Source organism: Embiotoca jacksoni, unplaced genomic scaffold, assembly GCF_022577435.1.
Source record: "Embiotoca jacksoni isolate LCO1_2020_lvr unplaced genomic scaffold, fEmbJac1.0.p SCAF_33, whole genome shotgun sequence".
NCBI lineage: Eukaryota > Metazoa > Chordata > Actinopteri > Embiotocidae > Embiotoca > Embiotoca jacksoni.
The window spans coordinates 801194-822129 of record NW_027185385.1 but is presented as its reverse complement, the minus strand read 5'-3'; the positions used below and the strand labels follow the sequence as shown (position 1 = coordinate 822129).

Below are 20936 nucleotides of genomic sequence, written 5' to 3'. Positions count from 1 at the left end.
ATGAGTACAAAAGACAAACAGAGGAACTGGAAAGAGTCCAGGAAAAAGCCAAAGCAGAAAGAGAAGAATTGGAGGTTCTGAGAAGGAATCTCAACGAGAAGAACAAGGAGGTTGAAGCGGCCATGAAGTCCGTCGACAAAGAAAGGGAACAGGTCAATCAGATGAAGGCTGATGTTGATAAAGAGAAAGAATATCTTTTGAATGAAAAGGAAAGGATGGAAGGAGAATGGTCAGACCTTCAAATAAGAGACAATAAACTCATGGATGAGATGAAATCAACAGAAAGTCGGAGAGAGAAACTTCAGCAACTGATTGAAAGAATGAGTCAGGACTTAAAACACAAAATGGAAACATTACAACAACGAAATGTTGACATGCTAAAGTTGCAGACTGGACTGGAACAAAAGCTTTCAACCCTTGATGAACAGAAAGAAAACATGTCTTGTTACACTGAGATGTTCCACAGACAAAAGGAAGGTCTGATAAGTATCCTGTCAGAAATGGCCACCCAGAAAGAAGACTTGGAAAAGACATGGGAGGACAAGTTTGAGCAGGAAAAACAAGATCTTGAAAGAGCTCAGCTGAAACAAGGTTTAGAAGATCTGGATAGAAGGACAGAGATGATGAACAAAGAGAAACTGGACTTGGAACAGATGAGGTCTGACATCCAGAAACAAACTGACATGTTAGAACAAGAGAAACAAGATATCACAGAAGAAAAAGACAAGTTGGAAATCACAAAGACTGAACTTCAAAAGAAGGAAGAACATGCAAACAGTCTGTTTGATGAGATAAACACAGAGAAAATGAAAATGAAAGATCTGACTCTTGAGGTTCAGACCGAAAGACAAACACTTGAAGGTGTCATGAGCATGATTACCCAAAAACTAATTGAACAAGAACTCAAGGACGATGAGTACAAAAGACAAACAGAGGAACTGGAAAGAATCCAGGAAAAAGCCAAAGCAGAAAGAGAAGAATTGGAGGTTCTGAGAAGGAATCTCAACGAGAAGAACAAGGAGGTTGAAGCGGCCATGAAGTCCGTCGACAAAGAAAGGGAACAGGTCAATCAGATGAAGGCTGATGTTGATAAAGAGAAAGAATATCTTTTGAATGAAAAGGAAAGGATGGAAGGAGAATGGTCAGACCTTCAAATAAGAGACAATAAACTCATGGATGAGATGAAATCAACAGAAAGTCGGAGAGAGAAACTTCAGCAACTGATTGAAAGAATGAGTCAGGACTTAAAACACAAAATGGAAACATTACAACAACGAAATGTTGACATGCTAAAATTGCAGACTGGACTGGAACAAAAGCTTTCAACCCTTGATGAACAGAAAGAAAACATGTCTTGTTACACTGAGATGTTCCACAGACAAAAGGAAGGTCTGATAAGTATCCTGTCAGAAATGGCCACCCAGAAAGAAGACTTGGAAAAGACATGGGAGGACAAGTTTGAGCAGGAAAAACAAGATCTTGAAAGAGCTCAGCTGAAACAAGGTTTAGAAGATCTGGATAGAAGGACAGAGATGATGAACAAAGAGAAACTGGACTTGGAACAAATGAGGTCTGACATCCAGAAACAAACTGACATGTTAGAACAAGAGAAACAAGATATCACAGAAGAAAAAGACAAGTTGGAAATCACAAAGACTGAACTTCAAAAGAAGGAAGAACATGCAAACAGTCTGTTTGATGAGATAAACACAGAGAAAATGAAAATGAAAGATCTGACTCTTGAGGTTCAGACCGAAAGACAAACACTTGAAGGTGTCATGAGCATGATTACCCAAAAACTAATTGAACAAGAACTCAAGGACGATGAGTACAAAAGACAAACAGAGGAACTGGAAAGAATCCAGGAAAAAGCCAAAGCAGAAAGAGAAGAATTGGAGGTTCTGAGAAGGAATCTCAACGAGAAGAACAAGGAGGTTGAAGCGGCCATGAAGTCCGTCGACAAAGAAAGGGAACAGGTCAATCAGATGAAGGCTGATGTTGATAAAGAGAAAGAATATCTTTTGAATGAAAAGGAAAGGATGGAAGGAGAATGGTCAGACCTTCAAATAAGAGACAATAAACTCATGGATGAGATGAAATCAACAGAAAGTCGGAGAGAGAAACTTCAGCAACTGATTGAAAGAATGAGTCAGGACTTAAAACACAAAATGGAAACATTACAACAACGAAATGTTGACATGCTAAAATTGCAGACTGGACTGGAACAAAAGCTTTCAACCCTTGATGAACAGAAAGAAAACATGTCTTGTTACACTGAGATGTTCCACAGACAAAAGGAAGGTCTGATAAGTATCCTGTCAGAAATGGCCACCCAGAAAGAAGACTTGGAAAAGACATGGGAGGACAAGTTTGAGCAGGAAAAACAAGATCTTGAAAGAGCTCAGCTGAAACAAGGTTTAGAAGATCTGGATAGAAGGACAGAGATGATGAACAAAGAGAAACTGGACTTGGAACAGATGAGGTCTGACATCCAGAAACAAACTGACATGTTAGAACAAGAGAAACAAGATATCACAGAAGAAAAAGACAAGTTGGAAATCACAAAGACTGAACTTCAAAAGAAGGAAGAACATGCAAACAGTCTGTTTGATGAGATAAACACAGAGAAAATGAAAATGAAAGATCTGACTCTTGAGGTTCAGACCGAAAGACAAACACTTGAAGGTGTCATGAGCATGATTACCCAAAAACTAATTGAACAAGAACTCAAGGACGATGAGTACAAAAGACAAACAGAGGAACTGGAAAGAATCCAGGAAAAAGCCAAAGCAGAAAGAGAAGAATTGGAGGTTCTGAGAAGGAATCTCAACGAGAAGAACAAGGAGGTTGAAGCGGCCATGAAGTCCGTCGACAAAGAAAGGGAACAGGTCAATCAGATGAAGGCTGATGTTGATAAAGAGAAAGAATATCTTTTGAATGAAAAGGAAAGGATGGAAGGAGAATGGTCAGACCTTCAAATAAGAGACAATAAACTCATGGATGAGATGAAATCAACAGAAAGTCGGAGAGAGAAACTTCAGCAACTGATTGAAAGAATGAGCCAGGACTTAAAACACAAAATGGAAACATTACAACAAAGAAATGTTGACATGCTAAAGTTGCAGACTGGACTGGAACAAAAGCTTTCAACCCTTGATGAACAGAAAGAAAACATGTCTTGTTACACTGAGATGTTCCACAGACAAAAGGAAGGTCTGATAAGTATCCTGTCAGAAATGGCCACCCAGAAAGAAGACTTGGAAAAGACATGGGAGGACAAGTTTGAGCAGGAAAAACAAGATCTTGAAAGAGCTCAGCTGAAACAAGGTTTAGAAGATCTGGATAGAAGGACAGAGATGATGAACAAAGAGAAACTGGACTTGGAACAGATGAGGTCTGACATCCAGAAACAAACTGACATGTTAGAACAAGAGAAACAAGATATCACAGAAGAAAAAGACAAGTTGGAAATCACAAAGACTGAACTTCAAAAGAAGGAAGAACATGCAAACAGTCTGTTTGATGAGATAAACACAGAGAAAATGAAAATGAAAGATCTGACTGTTGAGGTACAGACCGAAAGACAAAGACTTGAAGATGTCATGAGCATGATTACCCAAAAACTAATTGAACAAGAACTCAAGGACGATGAGTACAAAAGACAAACAGAGGAACTGGAAAGAATCCAGGAAAAAGCCAAAGCAGAAAGAGAAGAATTGGAGGTTCTGAGAAGGAATCTCAACGAGAAGAACAAGGAGGTTGAAGCGGCCATGAAGTCCGTCGACAAAGAAAGGGAACAGGTCAATCAGATGAAGGCTGATGTTGATAAAGAGAAAGAATATCTTTTGAATGAAAAGGAAAGGATGGAAGGAGAATGGTCAGACCTTCAAATAAGAGACAATAAACTCATGGATGAGATGAAATCAACAGAAAGTCGGAGAGAGAAACTTCAGCAACTGATTGAAAGAATGAGTCAGGACTTAAAACACAAAATGGAAACATTACAACAACGAAATGTTGACATGCTAAAATTGCAGACTGGACTGGAACAAAAGCTTTCAACCCTTGATGAACAGAAAGAAAACATGTCTTGTTACACTGAGATGTTCCACAGACAAAAGGAAGGTCTGATAAGTATCCTGTCAGAAATGGCCACCCAGAAAGAAGACTTGGAAAAGACATGGGAGGACAAGTTTGAGCAGGAAAAACAAGATCTTGAAAGAGCTCAGCTGAAACAAGGTTTAGAAGATCTGGATAGAAGGACAGAGATGATGAACAAAGAGAAACTGGACTTGGAACAGATGAGGTCTGACATCCAGAAACAAACTGACATGTTAGAACAAGAGAAACAAGATATCACAGAAGAAAAAGACAAGTTGGAAATCACAAAGACTGAACTTCAAAAGAAGGAAGAACATGCAAACAGTCTGTTTGATGAGATAAACACAGAGAAAATGAAAATGAAAGATCTGACTCTTGAGGTTCAGACCGAAAGACAAACTCTTGAAGATGTCATGAGCATGATTACCCAAAAACTAATTGAACAAGAACTCAAGGACGATGAGTACAAAAGACAAACAGAGGAACTGGAAAGAGTCCAGGAAAAAGCCAAAGCAGAAAGAGAAGAATTGGAGGTTCTGAGAAGGAATCTCAACGAGAAGAACAAGGAGGTTGAAGCGGCCATGAAGTCCGTCGACAAAGAAAGGGAACAGGTCAATCAGATGAAGGCTGATGTTGATAAAGAGAAAGAATATCTTTTGAATGAAAAGGAAAGGATGGAAGGAGAATGGTCAGACCTTCAAATAAGAGACAATAAACTCATGGATGAGATGAAATCAACAGAAAGTCGGAGAGAGAAACTTCAGCAACTGATTGAAAGAATGAGCCAGGACTTAAAACACAAAATGGAAACATTACAACAAAGAAATGTTGACATGCTAAAGTTGCAGACTGGACTGGAACAAAAGCTTTCAACCCTTGATGAACAGAAAGAAAACATGTCTTGTTACACTGAGATGTTCCACAGACAAAAGGAAGGTCTGATAAGTATCCTGTCAGAAATGGCCACCCAGAAAGAAGACTTGGAAAAGACATGGGAGGACAAGTTTGAGCAGGAAAAACAAGATCTTGAAAGAGCTCAGCTGAAACAAGGTTTAGAAGATCTGGATAGAAGGACAGAGATGATGAACAAAGAGAAACTGGACTTGGAACAGATGAGGTCTGACATCCAGAAACAAACTGACATGTTAGAACAAGAGAAACAAGATATCACAGAAGAAAAAGACAAGTTGGAAATCACAAAGACTGAACTTCAAAAGAAGGAAGAACATGCAAACAGTCTGTTTGATGAGATAAACACAGAGAAAATGAAAATGAAAGATCTGACTCTTGAGGTTCAGACCGAAAGACAAACACTTGAAGATGTCATGAGCATGATTACCCAAAAACTAATTGAACAAGAACTCAAGGACGATGAGTACAAAAGACAAACAGAAGAACTGGAAAGAGTCCAGGAAAAAGCCAAAGCAGAAAGAGAAGAATTGGAGGTTCTGAGAAGGAATCTCAACGACAAGAACAAGGAGGTTGAAGCGGCCATGAAGTCCGTCGACAAAGAAAGGGAACAGGTCAATCAGATGAAGGCTGATGTTGATAAAGAGAAAGAATATCTTTTGAATGAAAAGGAAAGGATGGAAGGAGAATGGTCAGACCTTCAAATAAGAGACAATAAACTCATGGATGAGATGAAATCAACAGAAAGTCGGAGAGAGAAACTTCAGCAACTGATTGAAAGAATGAGTCAGGACTTAAAACACAAAATGGAAACATTACAACAACGAAATGTTGACATGCTAAAATTGCAGACTGGACTGGAACAAAAGCTTTCAACCCTTGATGAACAGAAAGAAAACATGTCTTGTTACACTGAGATGTTCCACAGACAAAAGGAAGGTCTGATAAGTATCCTGTCAGAAATGGCCACCCAGAAAGAAGACTTGGAAAAGACATGGGAGGACAAGTTTGAGCAGGAAAAACAAGATCTTGAAAGAGCTCAGCTGAAACAAGGTTTAGAAGATCTGGATAGAAGGACAGAGATGATGAACAAAGAGAAACTGGACTTGGAACAGATGAGGTCTGACATCCAGAAACAAACTGACATGTTAGAACAAGAGAAACAAGATATCACAGAAGAAAAAGACAAGTTGGAAATCACAAAGACTGAACTTCAAAAGAAGGAAGAACATGCAAACAGTCTGTTTGATGAGATAAACACAGAGAAAATGAAAATGAAGGATCTGACTCTTGAGGTTCAGACCGAAAGACAAACACTTGAAGATATCATGAGCATGATTACCCAAAAACTAATTGAACAAGAACTCAAGGACGATGAGTACAAAAGACAAACAGAGGAACTGGAAAGAGTCCAGGAAAAAGCCAAAGCAGAAAGAGAAGAATTGGAGGTTCTGAGAAGGAATCTCAACGAGAAGAACAAGGAGGTTGAAGCGGCCATGAAGTCCGTCGACAAAGAAAGGGAACAGGTCAATCAGATGAAGGCTGATGTTGATAAAGAGAAAGAATATCTTTTGAATGAAAAGGAAAGGATGGAAGGAGAATGGTCAGACCTTCAAATAAGAGACAATAAACTCATGGATGAGATGAAATCAACAGAAAGTCGGAGAGAGAAACTTCAGCAACTGATTGAAAGAATGAGTCAGGACTTAAAACACAAAATGGAAACATTACAACAACGAAATGTTGACATGCTAAAATTGCAGACTGGACTGGAACAAAAGCTTTCAACCCTTGATGAACAGAAAGAAAACATGTCTTGTTACACTGAGATGTTCCACAGACAAAAGGAAGGTCTGATAAGTATCCTGTCAGAAATGGCCACCCAGAAAGAAGACTTGGAAAAGACATGGGAGGACAAGTTTGAGCAGGAAAAACAAGATCTTGAAAGAGCTCAGCTGAAACAAGGTTTAGAAGATCTGGATAGAAGGACAGAGATGATGAACAAAGAGAAACTGGACTTGGAACAGATGAGGTCTGACATCCAGAAACAAACTGACATGTTAGAACAAGAGAAACAAGATATCACAGAAGAAAAAGACAAGTTGGAAATCACAAAGACTGAACTTCAAAAGAAGGAAGAACATGCAAACAGTCTGTTTGATGAGATAAACACAGAGAAAATGAAAATGAAAGATCTGACTCTTGAGGTTCAGACCGAAAGACAAACACTTGAAGATGTCATGAGCATGATTACCCAAAAACTAATTGAACAAGAACTCAAGGACGATGAGTACAAAAGACAAACAGAAGAACTGGAAAGAGTCCAGGAAAAAGCCAAAGCAGAAAGAGAAGAATTGGAGGTTCTGAGAAGGAATCTCAACGACAAGAACAAGGAGGTTGAAGCGGCCATGAAGTCCGTCGACAAAGAAAGGGAACAGGTCAATCAGATGAAGGCTGATGTTGATAAAGAGAAAGAATATCTTTTGAATGAAAAGGAAAGGATGGAAGGAGAATGGTCAGACCTTCAAATAAGAGACAATAAACTCATGGATGAGATGAAATCAACAGAAAGTCGGAGAGAGAAACTTCAGCAACTGATTGAAAGAATGAGTCAGGACTTAAAACACAAAATGGAAACATTACAACAACGAAATGTTGACATGCTAAAATTGCAGACTGGACTGGAACAAAAGCTTTCAACCCTTGATGAACAGAAAGAAAACATGTCTTGTTACACTGAGATGTTCCACAGACAAAAGGAAGGTCTGATAAGTATCCTGTCAGAAATGGCCACCCAGAAAGAAGACTTGGAAAAGACATGGGAGGACAAGTTTGAGCAGGAAAAACAAGATCTTGAAAGAGCTCAGCTGAAACAAGGTTTAGAAGATCTGGATAGAAGGACAGAGATGATGAACAAAGAGAAACTGGACTTGGAACAGATGAGGTCTGACATCCAGAAACAAACTGACATGTTAGAACAAGAGAAACAAGATATCACAGAAGAAAAAGACAAGTTGGAAATCACAAAGACTGAACTTCAAAAGAAGGAAGAACATGCAAACAGTCTGTTTGATGAGATAAACACAGAGAAAATGAAAATGAAGGATCTGACTCTTGAGGTTCAGACCGAAAGACAAACACTTGAAGATATCATGAGCATGATTACCCAAAAACTAATTGAACAAGAACTCAAGGACGATGAGTACAAAAGACAAACAGAGGAACTGGAAAGAGTCCAGGAAAAAGCCAAAGCAGAAAGAGAAGAATTGGAGGTTCTGAGAAGGAATCTCAACGAGAAGAACAAGGAGGTTGAAGCGGCCATGAAGTCCGTCGACAAAGAAAGGGAACAGGTCAATCAGATGAAGGCTGATGTTGATAAAGAGAAAGAATATCTTTTGAATGAAAAGGAAAGGATGGAAGGAGAATGGTCAGACCTTCAAATAAGAGACAATAAACTCATGGATGAGATGAAATCAACAGAAAGTCGGAGAGAGAAACTTCAGCAACTGATTGAAAGAATGAGTCAGGACTTAAAACACAAAATGGAAACATTACAACAACGAAATGTTGACATGCTAAAATTGCAGACTGGACTGGAACAAAAGCTTTCAACCCTTGATGAACAGAAAGAAAACATGTCTTGTTACACTGAGATGTTCCACAGACAAAAGGAAGGTCTGATAAGTATCCTGTCAGAAATGGCCACCCAGAAAGAAGACTTGGAAAAGACATGGGAGGACAAGTTTGAGCAGGAAAAACAAGATCTTGAAAGAGCTCAGCTGAAACAAGGTTTAGAAGATCTGGATAGAAGGACAGAGATGATGAACAAAGAGAAACTGGACTTGGAACAGATGAGGTCTGACATCCAGAAACAAACTGACATGTTAGAACAAGAGAAACAAGATATCACAGAAGAAAAAGACAAGTTGGAAATCACAAAGACTGAACTTCAAAAGAAGGAAGAACATGCAAACAGTCTGTTTGATGAGATAAACACAGAGAAAATGAAAATGAAAGATCTGACTCTTGAGGTTCAGACCGAAAGACAAAGACTTGAAGATGTCATGAGCATGATTACCCAAAAACTAATTGAACAAGAACTCAAGGACGATGAGTACAAAAGACAAACAGAGGAACTGGAAAGAGTCCAGGAAAAAGCCAAAGCAGAAAGAGAAGAATTGGAGGTTCTGAGAAGGAATCTCAACGAGAAGAACAAGGAGGTTGAAGCGGCCATGAAGTCCGTCGACAAAGAAAGGGAACAGGTCAATCAGATGAAGGCTGATGTTGATAAAGAGAAAGAATATCTTTTGAATGAAAAGGAAAGGATGGAAGGAGAATGGTCAGACCTTCAAATAAGAGACAATAAACTCATGGATGAGATGAAATCAACAGAAAGTCGGAGAGAGAAACTTCAGCAACTGATTGAAAGAATGAGTCAGGACTTAAAACACAAAATGGAAACATTACAACAACGAAATGTTGACATGCTAAAATTGCAGACTGGACTGGAACAAAAGCTTTCAACCCTTGATGAACAGAAAGAAAACATGTCTTGTTACACTGAGATGTTCCACAGACAAAAGGAAGGTCTGATAAGTATCCTGTCAGAAATGGCCACCCAGAAAGAAGACTTGGAAAAGACATGGGAGGACAAGTTTGAGCAGGAAAAACAAGATCTTGAAAGAGCTCAGCTGAAACAAGGTTTAGAAGATCTGGATAGAAGGACAGAGATGATGAACAAAGAGAAACTGGACTTGGAACAGATGAGGTCTGACATCCAGAAACAAACTGACATGTTAGAACAAGAGAAACAAGATATCACAGAAGAAAAAGACAAGTTGGAAATCACAAAGACTGAACTTCAAAAGAAGGAAGAACATGCAAACAGTCTGTTTGATGAGATAAACACAGAGAAAATGAAAATGAAAGATCTGACTGTTGAGGTACAGACCGAAAGACAAAGACTTGAAGATGTCATGAGCATGATTACCCAAAAACTAATTGAACAAGAACTCAAGGACGATGAGTATAAAAGACAAACAGAGGAACTGGAAAGAATCCAGGAAAAAGCCAAAGCAGAAAGAGAAGAATTGGAGGTTCTGAGAAGGAATCTCAACGAGAAGAACAAGGAGGTTGAAGCGGCCATGAAGTCCGTCGACAAAGAAAGGGAACAGGTCAATCAGATGAAGGCTGATGTTGATAAAGAGAAAGAATATCTTTTGAATGAAAAGGAAAGGATGGAAGGAGAATGGTCGGACCTTCAAATAAGAGACAATAAACTCATGGATGAGATGAAATCAACAGAAAGTCGGAGAGAGAAACTTCAGCAACTGATTGAAAGAATGAGTCAGGACTTAAAACACAAAATGGAAACATTACAACAACGAAATGTTGACATGCTAAAATTGCAGACTGGACTGGAACAAAAGCTTTCAACCCTTGATGAACAGAAAGAAAACATGTCTTGTTACACTGAGATGTTCCACAGACAAAAGGAAGGTCTGATAAGTATCCTGTCAGAAATGGCCACCCAGAAAGAAGACTTGGAAAAGACATGGGAGGACAAGTTTGAGCAGGAAAAACAAGATCTTGAAAGAGCTCAGCTGAAACAAGGTTTAGAAGATCTGGATAGAAGGACAGAGATGATGAACAAAGAGAAACTGGACTTGGAACAGATGAGGTCTGACATCCAGAAACAAACTGACATGTTAGAACAAGAGAAACAAGATATCACAGAAGAAAAAGACAAGTTGGAAATCACAAAGACTGAACTTCAAAAGAAGGAAGAACATGCAAACAGTCTGTTTGATGAGATAAACACAGAGAAAATGAAAATGAAAGATCTGACTCTTGAGGTTCAGACCGAAAGACAAACACTTGAAGATGTCATGAGCATGATTACCCAAAAACTAATTGAACAAGAACTCAAGGACGATGAGTACAAAAGACAAACAGAGGAACTGGAAAGAGTCCAGGAAAAAGCCAAAGCAGAAAGAGAAGAATTGGAGGTTCTGAGAATGAATCTCAACGAGCAGAACAAGGAGGTTCAAGCGGCCATGAAGTCCGTCGACAAAGAAAGGGAACAGGTCAATCAGATGAAGGCTGATGTTGATAAAGAGAAAGAATATCTTTTGAATGAAAAGGAAAGGATGGAAGGAGAATGGTCAGACCTTCAAATAAGAGACAATAAACTCATGGATGAGATGAAATCAACAGAAAGTCGGAGAGAGAAACTTCAGCAACTGATTGAAAGAATGAGTCAGGACTTAAAACACAAAATGGAAACATTACAACAAAGAAATGTTGACATGCTAAAATTGCAGACTGGACTGGAACAAAAGCTTTCAACCCTTGATGAACAGAAAGAAAACATGTCTTGTTACACTGAGATGTTCCACAGACAAAAGGAAGGTCTGATAAGTATCCTGTCAGAAATGGCCACCCAGAAAGAAGACTTGGAAAAGACATGGGAGGACAAGTTTGAGCAGGAAAAACAAGATCTTGAAAGAGCTCAGCTGAAACAAGGTTTAGAAGATCTGGATAGAAGGACAGAGATGATGAACAAAGAGAAACTGGACTTGGAACAGATGAGGTCTGACATCCAGAAACAAACTGACATGTTAGAACAAGAGAAACAAGATATCACAGAAGAAAAAGACAAGTTGGAAATCACAAAGACTGAACTTCAAAAGAAGGAAGAACATGCAAACAGTCTGTTTGATGAGATAAACACAGAGAAAATGAAAATGAAAGATCTGACTCTTGAGGTTCAGACCGAAAGACAAACTCTTGAAGATGTCATGAGCATGATTACCCAAAAACTAATTGAACAAGAACTCAAGGACGATGAGTACAAAAGACAAACAGAGGAACTGGAAAGAGTCCAGGAAAAAGCCAAAGCAGAAAGAGAAGAATTGGAGGTTCTGAGAAGGAATCTCAACGAGAAGAACAAGGAGGTTGAAGCGGCCATGAAGTCCGTCGACAAAGAAAGGGAACAGGTCAATCAGATGAAGGCTGATGTTGATAAAGAGAAAGAATATCTTTTGAATGAAAAGGAAAGGATGGAAGGAGAATGGTCAGACCTTCAAATAAGAGACAATAAACTCATGGATGAGATGAAATCAACAGAAAGTCGGAGAGAGAAACTTCAGCAACTGATTGAAAGAATGAGCCAGGACTTAAAACACAAAATGGAAACATTACAACAAAGAAATGTTGACATGCTAAAGTTGCAGACTGGACTGGAACAAAAGCTTTCAACCCTTGATGAACAGAAAGAAAACATGTCTTGTTACACTGAGATGTTCCACAGACAAAAGGAAGGTCTGATAAGTATCCTGTCAGAAATGGCCACCCAGAAAGAAGACTTGGAAAAGACATGGGAGGACAAGTTTGAGCAGGAAAAACAAGATCTTGAAAGAGCTCAGCTGAAACAAGGTTTAGAAGATCTGGATAGAAGGACAGAGATGATGAACAAAGAGAAACTGGACTTGGAACAGATGAGGTCTGACATCCAGAAACAAACTGACATGTTAGAACAAGAGAAACAAGATATCACAGAAGAAAAAGACAAGTTGGAAATCACAAAGACTGAACTTCAAAAGAAGGAAGAACATGCAAACAGTCTGTTTGATGAGATAAACACAGAGAAAATGAAAATGAAAGATCTGACTCTTGAGGTTCAGACCGAAAGACAAACACTTGAAGATGTCATGAGCATGATTACCCAAAAACTAATTGAACAAGAACTCAAGGACGATGAGTACAAAAGACAAACAGAAGAACTGGAAAGAGTCCAGGAAAAAGCCAAAGCAGAAAGAGAAGAATTGGAGGTTCTGAGAAGGAATCTCAACGACAAGAACAAGGAGGTTGAAGCGGCCATGAAGTCCGTCGACAAAGAAAGGGAACAGGTCAATCAGATGAAGGCTGATGTTGATAAAGAGAAAGAATATCTTTTGAATGAAAAGGAAAGGATGGAAGGAGAATGGTCAGACCTTCAAATAAGAGACAATAAACTCATGGATGAGATGAAATCAACAGAAAGTCGGAGAGAGAAACTTCAGCAACTGATTGAAAGAATGAGTCAGGACTTAAAACACAAAATGGAAACATTACAACAACGAAATGTTGACATGCTAAAATTGCAGACTGGACTGGAACAAAAGCTTTCAACCCTTGATGAACAGAAAGAAAACATGTCTTGTTACACTGAGATGTTCCACAGACAAAAGGAAGGTCTGATAAGTATCCTGTCAGAAATGGCCACCCAGAAAGAAGACTTGGAAAAGACATGGGAGGACAAGTTTGAGCAGGAAAAACAAGATCTTGAAAGAGCTCAGCTGAAACAAGGTTTAGAAGATCTGGATAGAAGGACAGAGATGATGAACAAAGAGAAACTGGACTTGGAACAGATGAGGTCTGACATCCAGAAACAAACTGACATGTTAGAACAAGAGAAACAAGATATCACAGAAGAAAAAGACAAGTTGGAAATCACAAAGACTGAACTTCAAAAGAAGGAAGAACATGCAAACAGTCTGTTTGATGAGATAAACACAGAGAAAATGAAAATGAAGGATCTGACTCTTGAGGTTCAGACCGAAAGACAAACACTTGAAGATATCATGAGCATGATTACCCAAAAACTAATTGAACAAGAACTCAAGGACGATGAGTACAAAAGACAAACAGAGGAACTGGAAAGAGTCCAGGAAAAAGCCAAAGCAGAAAGAGAAGAATTGGAGGTTCTGAGAAGGAATCTCAACGAGAAGAACAAGGAGGTTGAAGCGGCCATGAAGTCCGTCGACAAAGAAAGGGAACAGGTCAATCAGATGAAGGCTGATGTTGATAAAGAGAAAGAATATCTTTTGAATGAAAAGGAAAGGATGGAAGGAGAATGGTCAGACCTTCAAATAAGAGACAATAAACTCATGGATGAGATGAAATCAACAGAAAGTCGGAGAGAGAAACTTCAGCAACTGATTGAAAGAATGAGTCAGGACTTAAAACACAAAATGGAAACATTACAACAACGAAATGTTGACATGCTAAAATTGCAGACTGGACTGGAACAAAAGCTTTCAACCCTTGATGAACAGAAAGAAAACATGTCTTGTTACACTGAGATGTTCCACAGACAAAAGGAAGGTCTGATAAGTATCCTGTCAGAAATGGCCACCCAGAAAGAAGACTTGGAAAAGACATGGGAGGACAAGTTTGAGCAGGAAAAACAAGATCTTGAAAGAGCTCAGCTGAAACAAGGTTTAGAAGATCTGGATAGAAGGACAGAGATGATGAACAAAGAGAAACTGGACTTGGAACAGATGAGGTCTGACATCCAGAAACAAACTGACATGTTAGAACAAGAGAAACAAGATATCACAGAAGAAAAAGACAAGTTGGAAATCACAAAGACTGAACTTCAAAAGAAGGAAGAACATGCAAACAGTCTGTTTGATGAGATAAACACAGAGAAAATGAAAATGAAAGATCTGACTCTTGAGGTTCAGACCGAAAGACAAACACTTGAAGATGTCATGAGCATGATTACCCAAAAACTAATTGAACAAGAACTCAAGGACGATGAGTACAAAAGACAAACAGAAGAACTGGAAAGAGTCCAGGAAAAAGCCAAAGCAGAAAGAGAAGAATTGGAGGTTCTGAGAAGGAATCTCAACGACAAGAACAAGGAGGTTGAAGCGGCCATGAAGTCCGTCGACAAAGAAAGGGAACAGGTCAATCAGATGAAGGCTGATGTTGATAAAGAGAAAGAATATCTTTTGAATGAAAAGGAAAGGATGGAAGGAGAATGGTCAGACCTTCAAATAAGAGACAATAAACTCATGGATGAGATGAAATCAACAGAAAGTCGGAGAGAGAAACTTCAGCAACTGATTGAAAGAATGAGTCAGGACTTAAAACACAAAATGGAAACATTACAACAACGAAATGTTGACATGCTAAAATTGCAGACTGGACTGGAACAAAAGCTTTCAACCCTTGATGAACAGAAAGAAAACATGTCTTGTTACACTGAGATGTTCCACAGACAAAAGGAAGGTCTGATAAGTATCCTGTCAGAAATGGCCACCCAGAAAGAAGACTTGGAAAAGACATGGGAGGACAAGTTTGAGCAGGAAAAACAAGATCTTGAAAGAGCTCAGCTGAAACAAGGTTTAGAAGATCTGGATAGAAGGACAGAGATGATGAACAAAGAGAAACTGGACTTGGAACAGATGAGGTCTGACATCCAGAAACAAACTGACATGTTAGAACAAGAGAAACAAGATATCACAGAAGAAAAAGACAAGTTGGAAATCACAAAGACTGAACTTCAAAAGAAGGAAGAACATGCAAACAGTCTGTTTGATGAGATAAACACAGAGAAAATGAAAATGAAGGATCTGACTCTTGAGGTTCAGACCGAAAGACAAACACTTGAAGATATCATGAGCATGATTACCCAAAAACTAATTGAACAAGAACTCAAGGACGATGAGTACAAAAGACAAACAGAGGAACTGGAAAGAGTCCAGGAAAAAGCCAAAGCAGAAAGAGAAGAATTGGAGGTTCTGAGAAGGAATCTCAACGAGAAGAACAAGGAGGTTGAAGCGGCCATGAAGTCCGTCGACAAAGAAAGGGAACAGGTCAATCAGATGAAGGCTGATGTTGATAAAGAGAAAGAATATCTTTTGAATGAAAAGGAAAGGATGGAAGGAGAATGGTCAGACCTTCAAATAAGAGACAATAAACTCATGGATGAGATGAAATCAACAGAAAGTCGGAGAGAGAAACTTCAGCAACTGATTGAAAGAATGAGTCAGGACTTAAAACACAAAATGGAAACATTACAACAACGAAATGTTGACATGCTAAAATTGCAGACTGGACTGGAACAAAAGCTTTCAACCCTTGATGAACAGAAAGAAAACATGTCTTGTTACACTGAGATGTTCCACAGACAAAAGGAAGGTCTGATAAGTATCCTGTCAGAAATGGCCACCCAGAAAGAAGACTTGGAAAAGACATGGGAGGACAAGTTTGAGCAGGAAAAACAAGATCTTGAAAGAGCTCAGCTGAAACAAGGTTTAGAAGATCTGGATAGAAGGACAGAGATGATGAACAAAGAGAAACTGGACTTGGAACAGATGAGGTCTGACATCCAGAAACAAACTGACATGTTAGAACAAGAGAAACAAGATATCACAGAAGAAAAAGACAAGTTGGAAATCACAAAGACTGAACTTCAAAAGAAGGAAGAACATGCAAACAGTCTGTTTGATGAGATAAACACAGAGAAAATGAAAATGAAAGATCTGACTCTTGAGGTTCAGACCGAAAGACAAAGACTTGAAGATGTCATGAGCATGATTACCCAAAAACTAATTGAACAAGAACTCAAGGACGATGAGTACAAAAGACAAACAGAGGAACTGGAAAGAGTCCAGGAAAAAGCCAAAGCAGAAAGAGAAGAATTGGAGGTTCTGAGAAGGAATCTCAACGAGAAGAACAAGGAGGTTGAAGCGGCCATGAAGTCCGTCGACAAAGAAAGGGAACAGGTCAATCAGATGAAGGCTGATGTTGATAAAGAGAAAGAATATCTTTTGAATGAAAAGGAAAGGATGGAAGGAGAATGGTCAGACCTTCAAATAAGAGACAATAAACTCATGGATGAGATGAAATCAACAGAAAGTCGGAGAGAGAAACTTCAGCAACTGATTGAAAGAATGAGTCAGGACTTAAAACACAAAATGGAAACATTACAACAACGAAATGTTGACATGCTAAAATTGCAGACTGGACTGGAACAAAAGCTTTCAACCCTTGATGAACAGAAAGAAAACATGTCTTGTTACACTGAGATGTTCCACAGACAAAAGGAAGGTCTGATAAGTATCCTGTCAGAAATGGCCACCCAGAAAGAAGACTTGGAAAAGACATGGGAGGACAAGTTTGAGCAGGAAAAACAAGATCTTGAAAGAGCTCAGCTGAAACAAGGTTTAGAAGATCTGGATAGAAGGACAGAGATGATGAACAAAGAGAAACTGGACTTGGAACAGATGAGGTCTGACATCCAGAAACAAACTGACATGTTAGAACAAGAGAAACAAGATATCACAGAAGAAAAAGACAAGTTGGAAATCACAAAGACTGAACTTCAAAAGAAGGAAGAACATGCAAACAGTCTGTTTGATGAGATAAACACAGAGAAAATGAAAATGAAAGATCTGACTGTTGAGGTACAGACCGAAAGACAAAGACTTGAAGATGTCATGAGCATGATTACCCAAAAACTAATTGAACAAGAACTCAAGGACGATGAGTATAAAAGACAAACAGAGGAACTGGAAAGAATCCAGGAAAAAGCCAAAGCAGAAAGAGAAGAATTGGAGGTTCTGAGAAGGAATCTCAACGAGAAGAACAAGGAGGTTGAAGCGGCCATGAAGTCCGTCGACAAAGAAAGGGAACAGGTCAATCAGATGAAGGCTGATGTTGATAAAGAGAAAGAATATCTTTTGAATGAAAAGGAAAGGATGGAAGGAGAATGGTCGGACCTTCAAATAAGAGACAATAAACTCATGGATGAGATGAAATCAACAGAAAGTCGGAGAGAGAAACTTCAGCAACTGATTGAAAGAATGAGTCAGGACTTAAAACACAAAATGGAAACATTACAACAACGAAATGTTGACATGCTAAAATTGCAGACTGGACTGGAACAAAAGCTTTCAACCCTTGATGAACAGAAAGAAAACATGTCTTGTTACACTGAGATGTTCCACAGACAAAAGGAAGGTCTGATAAGTATCCTGTCAGAAATGGCCACCCAGAAAGAAGACTTGGAAAAGACATGGGAGGACAAGTTTGAGCAGGAAAAACAAGATCTTGAAAGAGCTCAGCTGAAACAAGGTTTAGAAGATCTGGATAGAAGGACAGAGATGATGAACAAAGAGAAACTGGACTTGGAACAGATGAGGTCTGACATCCAGAAACAAACTGACATGTTAGAACAAGAGAAACAAGATATCACAGAAGAAAAAGACAAGTTGGAAATCACAAAGACTGAACTTCAAAAGAAGGAAGAACATGCAAACAGTCTGTTTGATGAGATAAACACAGAGAAAATGAAAATGAAAGATCTGACTCTTGAGGTTCAGACCGAAAGACAAACACTTGAAGATGTCATGAGCATGATTACCCAAAAACTAATTGAACAAGAACTCAAGGACGATGAGTACAAAAGACAAACAGAGGAACTGGAAAGAGTCCAGGAAAAAGCCAAAGCAGAAAGAGAAGAATTGGAGGTTCTGAGAATGAATCTCAACGAGCAGAACAAGGAGGTTCAAGCGGCCATGAAGTCCGTCGACAAAGAAAGGGAACAGGTCAATCAGATGAAGGCTGATGTTGATAAAGAGAAAGAATATCTTTTGAATGAAAAGGAAAGGATGGAAGGAGAATGGTCAGACCTTCAAATAAGAGACAATAAACTCATGGATGAGATGAAATCAACAGAAAGTCGGAGAGAGAAACTTCAGCAACTGATTGAAAGAATGAGTCAGGACTTAAAACACAAAATGGAAACATTACAACAAAGAAATGTTGACATGCTAAAATTGCAGACTGGACTGGAACAAAAGCTTTCAACCCTTGATGAACAGAAAGAAAACATGTCTTGTTACACTGAGATGTTCCACAGACAAAAGGAAGGTCTGATAAGTATCCTGTCAGAAATGGCCACCCAGAAAGAAGACTTGGAAAAGACATGGGAGGACAAGTTTGAGCAGGAAAAACAAGATCTTGAAAGAGCTCAGCTGAAACAAGGTTTAGAAGATCTGGATAGAAGGACAGAGATGATGAACAAAGAGAAACTGGACTTGGAACAGATGAGGTCTGACATCCAGAAACAAACTGACATGTTAGAACAAGAGAAACAAGATATCACAGAAGAAAAAGACAAGTTGGAAATCACAAAGACTGAACTTCAAAAGAAGGAAGAACATGCAAACAGTCTGTTTGATGATATAAACAGAGAGAAAGAAGAACTTTATCAAATGAATCAATGTCCTGAAAGTGTGAGTGAAATGTTTTTAAAAGTGAAACAAATTATGAGATCTGTGGCAATGGTGAGAAGAAATTTTCAGGAGCTGAATGAAAGGACAGAAGAGGACTTCAGAAATAAAATGGAGAGGTTAGAGCAAATGAGTGGAAACATACTCCAACTCATCTCTACATTGAACAACAAATGGTGTGAAATTGTCGAACAGAAAAAGAAGATCACTGCTTCTTACCACCAAATACAATATGAAAAGAACCATGCCATTACAACAAATTTTTACAAGGGAGTTCAAACTGAAGTCCTGTATGATGCTGAGAAACAGGCTACCAACACAATTAAAGACTCTGACTTTGAGAAAGAACGTCTTCAGTTAAATGTCATGACGCAGACAGACAGATTTCAACATCAGTGGAAATCTGACGAAGATAAAGGTGACTTAAAACCTGAGAGGGACGGTCTCCTGACAGTAACAGAAGACAAAGAAGTGGAAAGTCTACAGAAAAAGAAACCTGTGATGCTGCCTGAGTTGTCAGCAGAGGAAGATGACTTGACAGATGAGGAACTGTCAAGAAGAGACAGTTTGCGAAAGATCTGGAGGGAAACTCAGACAGAACGAAAGGAGATCAATCAGATGAAGTGCAAGGGTCACAAGATGAGAAGCAACCTGGAGAAAAGACTAACAGTGATCAATCAGTTTGTGAAGAGAACTCTGTTCCAGAAAGAAAAGACACCAGCGGAGAAAAGAAAGCTGGAACGAGGTCAAAGTAAGGACACATTATTTCATAGTGCTCAGGATAAAGACGACAAATCCCTTGATGAAAAATACACTGAGCTCCAAAAACTCAAGCTTCGCATGCTCAGTGAGATTAAGAAACTCAACCTTAAAGAGTCGAGGACACTGACGACGAGTGAAAAAGGAAATCAAACAAACGATCAAACGATACAACAAGTTTTCCCGAGAATCCATGAAGAGCAGCTGCAGGTAGAAAGTGAAGCGGCTGCAGAGCCGTCCGGAGGACTTCTCTGTCAGCTCCGACATTACTGCTATCGCTGCTGCTGCCCTCGCTGCTCTTGCTGCCAGCAGGGGGCTCCAGAGGACAAATGAGGTCCTTCTGTTTGTTTCTGCTGTGAATTCCTGCTTTTCTTAAATTAGCATTTCAATTAACCACTTGTATTACAATACTTTAACAACACACGTGGTGCGTATCATCATGTCTGGAAATGGTTCTGTTCAGTTCAGAAAACTAATATTTAAAAGTAGAAGTTTTGTCCCCGGAGAAACCCTGATTTCCCCCCTCATGTCAAGACTCTGTGTTTAAACTCTGGCAGAAAAAGGGACCAACATGTCAAACTCTACGAAGGAGGAGCAATGGAGTCGTTTGAGGGCTTCAAGAGTAAATACTCTCTCCAACACTCCCATTTCTTTTTATTTACAAATAAGACATTATACACCAAAAAATATACATGCTCTAAACATGTGCTTCTTGAAAGAAATCCTCATACGGCCCATACCAAAAAGATTTATTTCTCATCTCTATGAAACCTTTGGACATGGTGGACCCCTCCGGACCGGACTTTGCTCTGCCAGATTAAAAACACTGGTACCGTGCTGACTTGGTCTGATGATATGACCAAGATGTAATTTTGTCAGACTGGTGATGTGCGAGTGTGTAATTATTTGCTGTGGTTGTTACTTTTATTTTCTGTCTTTTGATTTTTACTTCTGTATTGTATTCTTAAAGTTCCGAAGTTTTGTCTTGTTAAGTTGTAAAATCAAAAGTAAATAAATTTAAAAATTCACATGTACAGAGAATCTTTAATAGTAACATGTTTATGTTGTTTTTTGTTGCTACTCGTGTATTTTTCTGTT

The 20936-nt window shown here is 39.0% G+C and overlaps 1 protein-coding gene across 1 annotated transcript in view; it reads left to right on the top strand.

Annotated features, from left to right (window-relative positions):
- LOC138207630 (titin homolog) overlaps window positions 1-20936 on the top strand; it is a 28698-nt gene extending 7762 nt beyond the window's left edge. The window contains exon 1 of the mRNA XM_069164995.1: window positions 1-20936. This exon is cut by the window's left edge and continues 7762 nt beyond it. Within this exon, the coding sequence (XP_069021096.1) occupies window positions 1-20171 (20171 nt within the window). The 3' untranslated portion in view covers window positions 20172-20936.